Genomic DNA, 16,567 nt, shown 5'->3' with positions numbered 1-16,567 from the left:
ATGGAGGAATGGGCCAAAATACCAGCAACAGTGCGTGAAAAGCTTGTGAAGACTTACAGAAAACGTTTGATTCCACCATAATTTGCAAATATATTCTTTAAAAATCAGACAATGTGATTTCCAGGAATTTATTTTTCTCATTTTGTCTCTCATAGTTTAGGTATACCTATGATGAAAATGACAGGCCTCTCTCATCTTTTTAAGTGGGAGAACTTGCACAATTGGTGGCTGACTAAATACTTTTTTGCCCCACTGTATACTATGACTTTTTTCAACAAACTATACTATGACTTTTTTTCCCGACATATTATACTGTGATTTTTTTTCCCCGACATACTATACTATGACTATTCTTGACATACTATACTATGACTTTTTTGCTCCTTTGTTTGTAAAACAGAAATGGAAATTGCATTGAGCTCAACTGTAAAATTTAAAACAATAAACACAACAAAAAATAAATTCAAGCTCTGCGTTGACTGAACCCAGAATTCAGCACACAGACTCAGATCAAAAGCTTTATTGCAAAACTTGGTTTCCAGGATGGAGATAATGGCAGACGGGCAAGACCGAGGGTGAATGTTCCTGAGATGATCCAGTGGATGAGGAGAGGGGGATGGGGAGCTGTGTTTGACGGCTGAGAGAGTGAACAGGGAGGCAGGAGATCGGGAATCCAGAACAGCTGACAGGGATGTGGAGATCTGAGCCAAAGGAAACAGATGATTAACTGAGGGAGACCACAGAATAAAAGAAGGGAGAGAACACAAAAAACAAGGAAGGGCTAGATTAAAAGGCATAGTATAGAATATTGAATAACGATATTAAGAATTCTTAGTATGTGGAAAAACTTAAATATAATTATCATTAAAGTTTGTTGAAAAAAAGTAATTAAAAACCCATAGTATAGTATGTAGAACATTTTATAGAAAAGTCATCATATTGTATGTCAGAAAAAATATTTAAAAAAGTGATAGTATGTTGAAAAAAGTTGAAAGAAAAGTGATAGTATAGTTTTTTTTAAAATAACAAATCATAGTATAGTATGTCGAAAAAATTCCTAAAAAGATCATAGTATAGAATGTGAAAGAAATTCATAGTACACTGTCGGAAAAAGTAATTTTATAGTATGTCGAAAAATTCATAGTATAGTAAGTTGAAAAATGTACCAAAGATTCATACTATAGTTTTTTGAAAAAATGTATTAAAATGCAGTATAATATGTCGAATAAAAAAAAAGGTATAGTATATTGTTTTGAAAAAGTCATAAAGTCAGCATAGTATGTCAAAAAAAGTTTTTTAAAGTCATGGTATAGTATGTTGAAAAAACTTTTATAATAGTGTGTTGAATATTTTATTAAAAAGCAATAGTATAGAATTAAAAAAAAGGTAATCAAAACGTCATAGTATAGTATGTCGAAAAAAAAAAAAAAGTCATAGTACAGTTTGTCAGAAAAGTCATAACAAAGTCAGTTTAGTATTTTTAAAATGTATAAAAAAGTCATAGTATGGTATGTCGGAAAAAGTCATAAGGTCGAAAAATTCATAGTATAATAATTTGAAAAATGTACCTAAAAGTCATACTATAGTTTGTTGAAAAAAAATATATACAAGGCAAAGTATAATATGTCAAAAAAAGGTCACTTATGAAAAGTCATGTGTTGAAAAAAGTCATAGTAGCTTATTAAATATCATTAAATTAATCACATACCATAACATACTATGACTTCTATGGCATACTATACTAGCATGACATGAAATAGATGTATTTCATAAGAGAAAAGTATTTTCTTCAGAGTAGCTGACCTGTTTTGAACTTGCTGTAGGTTCCGTTGTCCAGCGTGATTTTGCTGCTCGAGCAGAAAGACAGTCGTCGTTCTCTCCACCTGAGAAGCAAACACAACATTTTAACTCTTCTTCAGATCAGACAGTCTTTCCTGTAATCCTGCTGGTTATCAGTGGTTGAATGTACATTTACTTCAACTTACTTGGCTATTTTCTTTTCATGCTACTTTATACTTTGACTCCACTGCATCTCAGAGACAAATATTGTATATTTTACTTCTTCTTTTGATATATATTAAACTACAAAACAGAAGCTTAAATGCTAAGTAATTTAATCAATTAATAGATAGACAGGAACTTAACTGGCAACTATTTTGATATTCTCCATGTAAACACATTTAATGTTTCCAGTGTCAAAATATGAAGATTTGCTGCTTTTTCCTTTTAATAATGTTGAAATTGTTAATGTATTAGTTATAATGTTGAGGTTTGGACTAAATAAATATTGTGAACGTTTCTCTTTGGTCTCTGAGTATTTATGACAAACATTTCTTCAAACCAAATTAAATTATCAATAAATGAATAAAGAAATAATAAGCAGATGAATCCATATGAAAAACATTTTAGTTAAAAGTTCCAAATGAGTTCCACCTCAACCAACAACAGTAAAATTCAAAGTTTATATTAATGCATGATCTAATGATATAATATATAATGGTGCAGTCAGTGGACATTTATATCAATTTTAATACTTTTAACTACATTTTCCGATTGTACTTACATACTCTAACTGAAGTAAGACTGTGAATACTGGACTTTTACTTGTAGTATTTTCACTGTGTGGTGTTAGTACTTTATATTTAACATAGTTTTTAACTGTCGGATTCACCAGTGAAAGATGAAGATGATGACGATCAGAACGAGGGACAGCAGGTCCGTGAGAATCCACATCAGGTTGTACTCGTCTGGACTCTGAGAGAAACACAGAAATAAAAAGAAATGTCAGTATTTCCCATGTAGATATTGTTTACATGTACTTTTCATGTCCTTTGAAAGATACCTAATTCTAGTACTTATATCTAACATGTTAATTGTTACACGATGACATGAAGTATTTTACTGGACCATAAGTACCTTTTCATACTTTTACTTGTGAGGGAGTTTGTTCACATCATGGTTTTAGTACTTTTACTTCAGTAAAGGGATCTGAATACTTCCATCACCAGTGCTGTTGGGTTATTTGGAATAATTCATTTAGCCGTCTAATATCTGATGTTTTTTAATAAAACATCACTGCTGCATTAATGTGTATGATGCATATTAACTCATTAACATCCTGCTGTCTAGTTTAATCTACATCAATGCATCATATATTCTACAAGATCATCATATGTTTGTAGCCTTGCTGTCCTGTGAGCTGTCCAGCCATATTACATGTAAGTACCTTACATTTGTGCTTGAGTGCAGTACTTGTATTTTAAGTATTACCATGAGGAAGAGGGGCGAGCTCATGTTGCCGAGCAGCTGTGGAGCGTTGGTGGTGGCGGACTGGACGCCGGCACACCAGGCCAGAGAGAAGAGCCACGGCTGGCTGATCACATACAGGTTGGTGGAGATGTTCGCTGCAGCATACTCACTGCACACGAGTGAGGAGAAGAGTCAGGATGTGTTTACAAGCAACCAGGGCATCTTTAATACACACACACACACCTGGTGAGCTCAGTGGACATGGAGCTGTAGTGCAGGTTGAGGTTGACAATGTTGTTGCTCTGGAGCTCCTCTAGAGGGAGACGACTGCCCGACGTCTGCTGGAGCTCGGGGTCCATTTCCTGGACCAGAGCTCGCAGATCTGAGGGCAGCCACAGCACCTGGTGGATGAGCATCCAACACACACACAACACACACACACACACACACACACACACACACACACACACACACACACGCACACACACACACACACACATACACACACACAGAGTAAATAACACAGAGGCTGCCTTCTGTCAGATGCTGCATTATTTAATAAGAAGTCTGGTGTGACATTCTTTAAAAGAGAGAACAGAACATTATGTGCTTTACTAATCCTTGGTTCTAGTTAAATATAAATAAAGACACATTAGTACAAAATGTTTAACTTAACTTCTATTTAACTGACTATTCTAATTATTTATTTTTTGGTCAAGGTTGAAAAACTTTTAAACTATTTTATATTGGGTTTTTTTTAATCATTTTCTGCTATTTCTATCTTGTAAAGCACTTTGTAACCTTTGTTTGAAAAGCGGTATATAAATAAAGTTTATTATAATTATTAACACTTCTGTATTGAAAATGCTGCGATAAATAAAGTTGTATCCTATCTTATAGTTGAGGGACCAGACAGATAAACAAATAAGCTAACACTCATTTTAAAGCTTCATAAAGTGGTGAGGAGCTGCAGATTCAGCTGAACATTCTTTGGAGAATCATCAAACTGTTTCATATCATAATAAGATATCATTTTTGTTTTAAATATTATTTTTGGAGCCAACAATGTGTCTTCCTTTGTCAGTATTTTGGCAGAGCATCAGGAGCTGGAATAAAAGAGGACGTATTCACCTGGGAGGAGTGAATGGAGGACTCGTTCTGGACGACCTCCAGCGTGCGTTGGATCCAGGTGTCCCTGTACGGGTGACCTCTGGGAGGACGGTAGAGGTCAAAGATCACCCGTTTGTCCCTGTGAGCTGCCAGCTGGAGGAAGGCCTGCAGGCTGCAGATGGTCTGCTTTCCCGCCTGCACTCGGTCTGCTGCTCCCAGAGAGCCAGCTGTACCGAACGGATTGTGCTGGAAGAGACAACCATCAATACTTAATTAATACTGTGACGTAACATGCAGGTCAATGTGTTCTTCATCTGACAGCTGGTTTTGTAGTACATGTTGTTGTTGTGAGGAATTAACTGCCACGTGACATCTGTACACACAGCTGTTGATTCATGTCAGTTGATGACGATCAATTCTTTGTGATAAGAGAAAGGCTCATGGTGCATTAAATCAGATTGTACATCCATGATTCCTTCCCTCGCCTCCTCTCGTTGTCCAGCAGCAACCTTTGGTTCTGAAAAGTGAAGTCAATGATGAAGTGTCTTAAAGCTGCATTCTCTCTACTGTCCATCAGGGGGCGACTCCTCTGGTTGTATAGAAGTCTATGAGAAAATGACTCTACTTCTCTCTTGATTTATTCCCTCAGTAAACATTGTAAACATGAGTTTATGGTAGAATGTATGGTCATACATTTTTACAGAAATAAAATAAAAATATATAATAAATTGAAATAAAATGAAAACTAAGATACAATATTGAAATATAAAATATATATATATATATATATATATATATATTATATATTCCACACAGCTTCTCCAGTTTTTTTTTTTTTAAATGTTCTGTTTGTTTGTTTTGTTTGCTCCTTTGTGTTCTTTTTTTTGTTTTGTTTGTCTTCGCCCTATGTAAAGTGTCTTTGGGTATCTAGAAAAGCGCTAAATTAAAGTATTATTATTATTATTATTATTATTATTATTATTATAGAGTATAACCATCTGAGAAAATTACTTCTCCTTGAGCAGCAACAAAAACTCAGTACAATAAAGTAGTGCGGTACATTTTCTACTGTATGTGACTCACGGAGAGGAACCAGGCTCCGGCGTTCAGGCCCTCCAGCTCGGCCCAGGTGAACATGGCAGCCGGAGTGTCCGTCCGATTGGGGAAGACCTGGTGGATGTTGGTGGTCCGTCGCAGCGTGTGGTCATGCATCAGGAACGGGATCCCATCAACGCTGCAACCATGACATGACGACAGCATTGAGAAGTCTTAAGTTTGCATACCACTTTATTCTACTTTATTATATACAATCCAATGATTATAGGCCAATAATGTCCCAGATATTCACCATAAACATTCATCTGCTGCCTGACCTGATAGTGACGTCCGTCTCCAGACCTTCACTTCCTGCTTCAACGGCCTTCTCAAACGACATCAGTGTGTTTTCTGGAGCGAGCTGCGATTAGAGTTACACACGATAAATAATCAATCAGTTGACCAACAGTACAGCAACTTGCAGATAAAGTTAGTACGTGTTGTTACTCTTTCAGTAAGGAATGTAAACATTTTGTAGAGCAGTAAAAAAAAAAAGGGGGGGGAAATGCATGGGAGAGGAAGGACGTGAGGAGGGTTCCTGTATCCAAACACCAGAGACACAGATTTCTTAGTAAATAATTAGAATCACGTTGCGTTGCATGGGACTGGACGATATATTCTCTGGTTTTCAGCTTCTCAAATGTGAGAATTTTCTGCTTTTCTTTTCAATATGTGATAGTAAATCAAAATGTTCTGGATAAACAAGCTACCTGAAGGCATCACTGTGGAGTTGTGAATGCCAGTTTATCAGAGTTTGTTCAAGACTAAACGATTGATCCAGAATATAATTGGCAGATTAATCAACAATGGAAATCACTGTTAGGTGGAGTCTTTCATCGGACTGGATCAGGCTCAATAAGACAATTACAGAAGAATGAATTAGCTGAGCTTCTTATTCTATATAGTATGTAGTTTTATTCAGGGCAGTAATCGGTCCCTGCTCACCATGGGTGCTCCTCTGTGGCCGATGAGGGCCGGTGCGGGGCCCAGGGTCCCGTCCTCTTTGATACAAGGAGAATATAAACCGAGGGGCACCAGGTAGAGGGCCGACAGGATGGACAGGTACACCCCCATGATCAGGCCCCGCCTCACTGAAACACAAACACAGGCTCTTTATTCCAAAGTGGAGTTATATGTTAATATCTTTGAAAAATGTATTATTTTGATACGGTGGGATGATTGGTTTTATTTCAAGATACTGTTGTTTGCTACAAGATTATTCTCAAAACAAAACTACTGGTTCATTATAACTTGTTTCATTCTTAAGGGAAATTTGTTTGTTTTCCTGCGTAGAATTAGATGAAATGATTGAGTGGAAAAAATAACTTCTTTTGTACCTATTACGAGAAAAACATTGTTTTTCATGCGTCTCTTTTTTCTTCTATCAGACTAGTGGAAAGAAAACATTCACTATACACATTTAGCAGTTTATTTTACTTCTTTTGTCTATTTGCTTCTGTAGATTTCTCCTTAATTCACCAAACGTAAACATTAGATAATGCCTCATTTGCATATTTAAATATAACATTTCAGAAAACTTGTAATACATAAAAAAATTCTTAATGTCAGTAATCAACTGGTGAAGTTTCATAGTGATATCTATTAGTTCATTTTTCTACCCTATTCACCTGTAGTGTCTTCAAAATGTATGTCATTTTTAATATTTTTCAATATGGTATCAATCCTCTCACCTAACGCTCAGCAAGAAAGTGAATAAGCATGTATCCCAAAACTTCATTCTATTCCTTTCAGACCCTTTTATTGCAGTCTACAGTGTTTATTGATTCAGAATCACCACAACTTTTTTGCAAATCAAATGACACAAACTGTACCTCACCTCTGCTGTTCATGCGAAAGAAATGCAAAGCTATCGGCCAAGCCAACGCCGTCATAAGTAAGACTCCGCCCACATGTAGATAAGGTGCCGTTACCTGTGGTCAGGATACAAAACAAAGCCTGGTGTCAGGAGAAGGAACCACACTGTGAGAAGAAGAAGGAGGAGGAGGAGGAGAGGGAGAATCACCTGGAAGGAAAGTAGTAAAGTCGTCCACTCTTTACTCCACAGGTCAGATAAGACGGCGGTGGCGACGATGGAGAAAGTCAAACTCACCAGGATCCCAATCTGACAAAAAGGAAAACGTGTCATCCATCGACTAATGCTTGCAGTCATGATTTGGGTTAATTAGTAGCAATTTCTACAAATGTAAAGGTTTCATGTCTGTTTAAGAATAATACAAACATGTGATATAGGTCCGTTTTGCTTCTGTCATTTAGCAGTAAGTTAAGCAGCAGTAAAAGTACTAATACAACACTGTGAAAATACTCTGTGAGAAGTAAAAAGTCCTGGATTGAAAGTAGTTTTCCTACACGCTTGGAAGACAGAAGTTTCAGTTGGGTGCAATCTGCTACATCACCACTAGATGGCGCTAAATCCGACACACTGGCCCTTTAAGTGCATTGCTTGAGTAAATCCACGTATTTAAATGCCACCCCTGGAACATTTTGTAAGCAAGTGTGAGCACAATAATTATCTACATGTGGACATGATGGGCAGAGCAAGAGGACAATCCATCCAAAAACTGCTGATGTATGTATAGACACAATATTTTAAAACTGTAAATAAAAAAAACCTGTTAGTTTGGGAGTGTGGAGTGACAAGTACCTTGTGACTCCAGTGTAAGTAAAGCTTCTGGCCCTCTGACAACAAACACACAGCCAGCAGCTGCAAGAAGACACACAAACGTAAAGTGAAACTGATGGGTGATAAACTGTACAACGTCTTAGCATAAACACGAGCAGTATTCACAGACCGACCGACATCAAAATAAAATAGGAGTAGCTAGATGGTCTAGCTCCTCAATCCCTTCTGCGCATGTGTGGCAGCTGGAGCGGAAATCAGTTAAATGTACTGTTCTACTGATATTATGTTGGCATGGATACAAGATTCAGGAATGTCAGATGAATAGTTGGACATTTTCAGATTTTTTTTTTACAGTTACGTTCAGGAAATTCACATCACTCATGTCTGTTTGCAAAGTATTAAGGCATACATGCTGGAAGCAGGGGGAAACAGCTAGCCTTATTATAATGGTTTTTTTTTTTGCCTTTTTATAGGTTTTATTTACTCCTTCAATAAATGTTTGATCGTCTCAAAAGCCAGCATCAAAGCTTTATCTGAGAGAAGTTTTACCATTCATAACAACAGAAATTAGGAATGCTTTAATGGACGTCATGCAAAAAACACAAAACATGTAAGGATACAACAAGTTTCCTTAAAACAGCCCATCTTCTCTGCACATGGTTTTAACAGAACAGATGCATTTACACAGCAAAACAAAATTGACAAAAAAATGCCAATTATTTTATGAATTAACCTAAAAGAAAAACAAACTTTTTATTTTCAGTGTATTCACAATATGTACGTGTGTGAAAACAAAAGACCTTCTTTGTTTAAATAATGACCATAAACAGGCCATGGGTGTAGATAAATTGGGGGAAGGAGAAGGATTAGTGTGTGGCTTTAAATGTATTAAATGTAAATATTGACAAGCATGAACAACACCAATGCAACCAGTTAGCGGGGACGATTCCTATTCAGAGTGGTGAAAATGTGGTGAATTTCCAAACTCCATCTACTTTAGAAATACACTGACTATGGAGAATTACCTCATCCAACAGACATTTTTCTGTTTAACCGTCTTTAAATGGGAGGATTTCATCACCATATAAACTGTATAAACTGGAACAGCATTGTAAACATTAAATCAAACAAACAAAGCAGATAACACTTGACAGTTAGACCCTCAGAGTTGTGTTTCAGCCTCACCATGAGTACAGTGACGTAGGTGAAGAATGCTGCAGCGATGGTCAGCAGCACCATAGACCAAGGAAACCAGAATCCAAGGTTCCCAAAGTTAAACCTGCACAATCAAGAGACGATTCAGATACACAATAAAAACATATTTGATGTTGTATTACTAGGAAAAAATCTTACTGGGGAAACACATCACGTAAATGTGTTTTTTTCAATCTTGAGGAGGGTTTCCTGAGTCAAAATCTACTTTTAATTGTCTAAAATATTATTATTATTATTATTTAATTATTATATTTATTTATTTTTATTATATTTTATGTATTTTAATTTTTTTTTAAAGTTATTATTTATGTTAATAAGCCTTATTACTTTTTTAAATTAAATTAAATGAATTAATGTTAATATATATATATATATTGTTTTTATTTTTTATTTAAATTTATTGTATCTTAGTTTTCATTTTATTTCAATTTATTATATTTTTATTTTTATTTTATTTCAATATATTTTTATAAAGTTAGTATAAAGTATAGACAGACTGTAAACACGGCAGAGAGAGTGGGATAAACAGAGGTTATTATAGGGCCAGGAGCTTATTTCTACCTTTAGAAACCTAGAGCAGCTTCAAACGCCCACACAGATGTTTATACAACAGTGTTTGTACAAAATGTACTGAATGTTCACAGAAGACTGAAACATCAGGCGTCTCTCAACACACCAGTCAAAGTCGTTGTAGTCGTTCTTCGCTTGTCCCCAGAAGTAGAGAAACACCAGCGTCAAGCAGAAAGTGGCCACCAGCAACACAAAGCTGACACCTTCCAGCTGTCGACAAAGAAAAAGAAAAAACAGGAAACACAAGTTGATTTTACTTTAAACTGCTCTTTGATAAAAAAGTATCTGTTTTATCTCCCTATTTATTGCCTCGTTTCCATGGAGATGGTAGACTGCTCTTTGACCTCTATGGAGAGAGAGGAATTCAAACAATAAAGCTGTTTGGTTGTAAAAAATAAAGCTCTGGTCTCATCAGTTCAATAATGAAGCAAAATGCTGCTTTTAAAGTATTTAATTGTTTATGTATTGTCTATTTATTCTTGTTTACCTGCTATTGATAGTTAAACTGATGCAAAAAGTTCAAAAATAAATCAATAACACAACAATAAAAGATTTATAATATTGGCAGAAGAGTATTTTCCATTTCATTTTGATATTTTGTTTTGGTACAGTGTTACTTGCGGCTAATTTAATTGATGTTGTTGCATTTCTTATGGGTATTATGTGATGATATTATATATACCAAGACTACAAGCGTAATAAATCCTGGTATATTCTCTATCGTGTAACGGGACCTTGGCTGAAAAACAAATGAGAACCTCTGGTTGAGATGATACAGATATCATATCATTTTTTACTTGAATAAATGTATTTGAGTTACAAGTTATTTTTCATATTCAGATTGTTTCATTCAAAACTGTAAGAATATCTGCTAAAATATGATACACTGTAATAGATTGAAACTCTTCAACAGTGAAAAACTGTTTAAATGAACTCCACCTTGATCCGTTATAAAAGTAAATTGCTGCTTTTCAGTATAAGTTTTATACTTAAAGTAAATTTGCTAATAATACCTCTGTAGTTTTTCTTAAGTACTGAAGGCAGGCTTTGCACTTGTAATGGAATACTTATACATTGTATTACCACTTAAAACAGTAAAAATTGTGAATATTTTATCCGCTTTTGTTTTCTTATGGTGAGGTTCACTCAATATGAACTGAAGATTTCTTATATTAAATCTTTGGAAAATCCCCTAATTCAACAACACCTGTTTCTCCAGACTTTTATTTTTGGTAAATACAAATCTCTTCCATAAACCAACCAGTGTAGGATTCATTAACTCTGCAACCAATCAGCATCACATAAAGAGACCATATGCAACCGGTGCACGTCTTGACCTCTGACCTTGTTGCAGCAGCAGTCTCCCGGTCGGGTGCAGCTCCTCTCGTAGCGTCTCCACCTGCAGCCGTACAGCCCGGACAGACACGAGACCAGCGGCCGGTGGTCGTAGCGCCGCAGCAGTTTGGCACGAAGACCGCGCAGCTGACCGAACTGCAGCGGGGACAACGTGGCCGCCATGACTCACACACACCCCGACACACACTCCATCACGAGCTCAACACACCTGAGACACAGAAACACAACACAGGAAGCTCTAATGAATTACTCACACAGTACTATTCCCAGTGTTGGAGTGCAACAAGTACATTTACTCCAGTACAAATCTGAGGTACTTGTACTTTACTTACATCTTTTCTTCTCATGCTACTTTCTACTTTTACTCCACTACACTTCAAAGAAAATTATTGTACTTTTTGTACTTAACTACTTAAAAAAAAATCATATTTTTGCACACAAAACATACCAAGATCATATAAAATATGATGTTCTGTATTTATTATTTAACATTATCAATCATTCAGATTATAAAAAGTCAGACTGACAAGAAAATTGACAGACAGGTCATTAATAAAATTAATAATGATAGTTCAAAACGTGCTCCAGACGTAAAATCATGCATTTATTATTAAATAATGAATAATAATAATCCAATGCTGTAATGTATAATAGTATAATGGTCTCAGGAGACATTTTTCTTAATTGAGTACTTTACTTCTTCCACCACTAAACACAGTGGCATTGATACTTTGATAAAGAATAAAAGTTATAAATTAGTACGTTTGCTTGAATTAGGACACTGTTATAATCACATTTCTCTGCAAGCTTGAAACATAACAAACAATACGGTCTTAAATTATCTTTAAATCTCAAATTCCTTACAATTAGAAGCTTCACTTCCAAAGTCTCAGCAGGAAAAATGTGGCTTTATTAGCCAAAACTCAGTTGTGTGGACTATTATTACAATTGTTTTTTGTTCCTTTTGGCAGGAGATCAACATAAATATATTTCTAGCTGATGAGTAACAGTTTCAAGATAAGTAAAGCCTCAGATTCAGTACGTTTTGTCCTTTAAAAGGTTTCTTCAGATACGACAGCTCTTGTGAAACTCTTTGCCGGAGAACAAAGGACAGTCCAGCTAGTGGTAATCCTCCTTTAGTGTTGGATAAAAAAATGTACTTTTATTGCAATTCACTTAAACAAACAACTGTGCTTACATCTTGTAACATTATGAAATGAAGTATGCAGAAAAGTTATCCTGTTTAAAGCATTCATCAGCATGAAAAAACCTTGTAAAAGCATCTGTAATCACTTCTGTGGAGGTAGTTTATTACTTTATTTGTGCTCTGCCTGCCATGATTACACCTGTTGTGAAAAATGACACACTCATCATTTACACCAACAAACATACATTTAAAAAAACAGCAATAAAATACATGCATATTAATGCCTAACAGGACTGTTTGCAGCCTCATAAACAAAGCTGTCGTGGCAGTTGTGTAACAATTTGCAATAAAGGTGCTCTTGAATAGAAACTTGCCAAAGTCTATTCAATAATCCAACACTTCACTGCTGCTTAGTTTATCGGCATCACATGACAGAATATAAAATGAACATCCTGTCTTTATGATGGTCAATTCTTCACAGAAATAATCCTCAAATGTTACATCTAATTGTAAAACAAATTTGCATATTTGTATTTGCGGCTTAATTAGTGTACTATGTGAGCCGAATTAAAGTGTGGATCCTAATCATTCATAAACACATATGAAATAACATTATCAAATATCTGCTTTTGCAAGAATAAACCATAATAACATCATTTACCTATTTTTATGATGAAGTCTGGTGTCACACTGAACATAAAATAAAGACCTATTGCATAAAGAAAACATTAAAGCATGAAACACATCATCCAAAACACTTCCATTATTATTTTTTTCTAATGTAAACATTAAAAGCATTGGTTGTTCTACCTCCAGGAAATCCTCCAGCTCCCGATAAACGGCAGAGAAGTAGCCGCAGTGCGCTGCTCTCCCTCGGCTACCCGATGAAGAGCGGCTGGCCTCGGATGAGGACGATGAGTAAAGCTGGCTGTGGTTACCGGAAGTCGAACGCTAAACGCCTTCAAAATAACAGCACCTGATTTTGACCTATACTTTATATTGCGAATTATAACGGAATATACCAAACATTTTAAAAAGGCAACACAACAACATTTGTATTAATGTTAACTAAACGTTTTATCCTTTGACACATCACAATATTATTATATTTTACAAGGTAAGAGTCAAACTGAATGCAGCATTAACAAAGCATGTTTTATTTTGAAAATTGACACGGAAATGAACATATTGTAGATTCTTTGCAGCTTCACAAAAGCTCCTGTTGATGCCCGACACCTCTGTATCACTGACTGCCACCTGTTGCCTCAATGATGCAAAAACACACCAAACACCAGGGGACAAAATGTATTCAAATTATTATTATGCAGAAAGAGATTTGGATTAAAGGCAGACATTAATATTAATGTATTTAATATATATTAATTTCTTTCCAAATAAAATATGCTTTATTATTAATGCTGCCTAGCTTTTGATTTGCTGTTTAAAAAAACAAACTAGAACATTACAAGGCAGAACAAACAATAAATATATATAATACAACTTGTGTTTCAAGCTTATTATTCATATATTTATATATATATATATTTATATTTATATTATATATATTTATTTATATATATATATTTATTTATATATATATATTTATATATTTATTTATATATATATATTTATTTATTTATATATATATTTATTTATTTATATATTTATTTATATAGTTATATTTATTTATATATTTATATTTATGTCTTGGAACAATTTGTCATGTCTTGATGCCTTTTCATGTTTTTAATTTGCTTTAAACAGACCATAATTTCATGTAGGATTATGTGCATAAAGGGGCTATAGTTCCTACAACACATGCTACATGTCAACACTTTAACTGCATTGTTTCATCTCAAATCTACTGTGCTGAAAAACAGAATCAATTCAATCAATTCAGGGAACAAAATGTGCCATTTAATTTCACAATAAAAGCTTGTTCTGTGCATGTTGTGCCTCCTGCTGTTGTCAAACTGCAACTTCAGTGTCAGTAATGTTTCTGGACTGAACTCCCAGAATGAGTGTACCGCCCCCCCCAAAAAAAGCATCAAGCTTTAAATATAAATAACAGTGTTTCCGGTTTTCATGCCAAAATAAAGTCAGGTTGAAACAAATTCTGAGCACTGTTGACTGAAAGGAGAATACTTAAAAGGAATAGTTTTGGGATATATTGTTTTGATGACATTCGTCTTCATCTCCAAAACCATGGAGGTGAATGTGGTGTACGTGGGAGTGAATAATAACAGTGTCCTTGTTCATGTCAGTGATACAGAGTGGCTCATTAAGGTGAATGTTTATGGCACAGAAGAAGAAGCCATCATACTTTGGATGCACCAATAATCTTTATTAGCAGATCAATTCAGTGTTGGTTTTGTTTTTAACAGGATTTTTATTGTAAAAATAAATCATCACCAGACTTTAAAAAATTATTCTCCTTTAAAATTAGAGCTAATATAAACTAAAACTATACTTGCATTCATAGATACAACTTGAGGTAAGTAAGAAAATGTACTTTAGTACAATTGTGTTGTATCTGTACTTTCTTGAGAAGCGTATTTCTATTTTCCGCTTATATATAATTATACATATTGCAGAAGAGAAGTTTTTTTTACTCTGCTGCATTTATTATATGTATTTAATTACTAAAACTTTGTAGAGTTAGATGTAAAAGATGCAAAATATAATCACCAAATACATAATAATTAAAGAAAAGACTTCATTGATTCCTTGGTGAAATTCACCAAGAGTACATACGGAATGAAATGCTCCAATTATACCAGCAGCACCATTAAAGTGATGTGCATATTGTTGCATTAATAATTAAATTATGTTTACAGTACGATTACTATTAATCTTTCTTTTTATAATAATACTTTTGTACTTGGAAATTATGCATGACTTTTACTTGTATTAGAGTATCTCTACACTGTGGAGGTGTAAAAATCTCAAAAACAACAATGTGATGGTATAACTGCTGAGTTGTATAAAATGTTTGATAAATTACTAACCCCTTCTAACCATTTCATGCATTAATGATGACATCCTCAGTCAGGATTTTTTTACCAAGTGTTTTTATTGCTCTTTAGGCATGAAAAACAAGATTTGAACTTTAAAAGAGATTTTTACAGCATGCATTTTTGTTTTCAACTGATGTATTTAACAAACAAATGAATAAAATGATATATAAAGATGTGAAAACTATAAAATAATATATGTATATACAAAGAAAATGTGCAGATTATCTTTTATGATAAAAACACTGCATGCAGATGTACTTGGTTCTTCGTGTGCATGCAGCATCATGGCATCTGTTTGCATGGTTTGCTTCAGTGAGCTGGGGCCACTGGTTTCCAGAGAGGGGGAGCCTTGGATGTGCAACTATGCCATCAAAACCCATGCATAAACAAGAAAACAACATTTGAATAGCTGTCCACTGTAGTGACCTCTATGCATGAAAGGGATAAAATAACAATATAACATAAAATAGTAAACGAATATATATATAATAATTGGGGGTGTCCACTGGATACGGTGGAGGTGGTGGGAGACAGGAGGATGATGGCCAAGCTGTCATCCCTGATGAACAACACCTCCCCCCCATGCAGGACACCCTGGCAGCTCTGTGCAGCTCCTTCACCACCGGCTGCTTCACCCCCGGTGTGTGAAGGAGAGGTACCGCAGGTCCTTCCTTCCTGCTGCTGTCAGGCTGCACAACCAGCTCTGCTCCCAGCAGACCACATGACACATGACAATAAAAACCTGTGCAATACATTACACATTACACTGTGCAATAATAGTTAAAAAAGTTAAAATAGTTAAAATAGTTTTTTTCTGTCTGTAAATTGTTGTTGTTTTTCTACTGTTTTTTATTTTTTATTGTATTGCTTATTTATAATACTTGTTTTTTTTATTTTCATTTTTTATTCTTTATCTTGTCTTTCTTTACTATGTCTCTTGTGTGCACTTTACTCTATGCTGCTGTAAGCCTGCAAATTTCCCGCTGCGGGACTAATAAAGGATTATCTTATCTTATCTTATCTTATCTTATCTTATCTTATTACATTACATTACATTACAGTCATTTAGCAGACGCTTTTATCCAAATATAAGATAAAATAAAATAAAAATAAATAAAATAGATAAAATAGATAAAAAAAATAAAATAGTAAAAATATATAAAATAT

General features: G+C 34.8%; 1 protein-coding gene across 1 annotated transcript; it reads right to left on the bottom strand.

Annotated features, from left to right (window-relative positions):
• Nucleotides 1-468: 468 nt before the first annotated feature.
• Nucleotides 469-13,216, bottom strand: LOC129113782 (glycerophosphodiester phosphodiesterase domain-containing protein 5-like). The gene is made up of 17 exons (XM_054626253.1): nucleotides 13,194-13,216; nucleotides 13,045-13,092; nucleotides 11,225-11,444; nucleotides 9,987-10,090; nucleotides 9,281-9,374; nucleotides 8,117-8,176; nucleotides 7,478-7,576; nucleotides 7,292-7,385; nucleotides 6,400-6,545; nucleotides 5,733-5,815; nucleotides 5,443-5,593; nucleotides 4,381-4,605; nucleotides 3,493-3,650; nucleotides 3,271-3,418; nucleotides 2,672-2,754; nucleotides 1,804-1,883; nucleotides 469-701 (listed from the first exon to the last, which is right to left on the bottom strand). The coding sequence occupies exons 3-17, from the start codon at nucleotides 11,396-11,398 to the stop codon at nucleotides 520-522; spliced, it is 1,881 nt and encodes a 626-aa protein (XP_054482228.1). The 5' UTR covers nucleotides 11,399-11,444; nucleotides 13,045-13,092; nucleotides 13,194-13,216; the 3' UTR covers nucleotides 469-519.
• Between the last annotated feature and the right edge of the window lie 3,351 nt (nucleotides 13,217-16,567).

This window comes from Anoplopoma fimbria, chromosome 24, assembly GCF_027596085.1.
Source record: "Anoplopoma fimbria isolate UVic2021 breed Golden Eagle Sablefish chromosome 24, Afim_UVic_2022, whole genome shotgun sequence".
Lineage (NCBI taxonomy): Eukaryota > Metazoa > Chordata > Actinopteri > Perciformes > Anoplopomatidae > Anoplopoma > Anoplopoma fimbria.
This window is presented reverse-complemented; position numbering and strand designations above follow the sequence as displayed.

Coding starts and splice junctions, on each gene's coding strand:
- LOC129113782 (XM_054626253.1), bottom strand. CDS start 11,398: ATGGCGGCCACGTTGTCCCCGCTGCAGTTCGGTCAGCTGCGCGGTCTT. Junction 8,177..9,280: donor CCTACGTCACTGTACTCATG/GTGAGGCTGAAA, acceptor GTCTTCTTGCAG/CTGCTGGCTGTGTGTTTGTT. Junction 5,816..6,399: donor GCCACAGAGGAGCACCCATG/GTGAGCAGGGAC, acceptor CTCTAATCGCAG/CTCGCTCCAGAAAACACACT.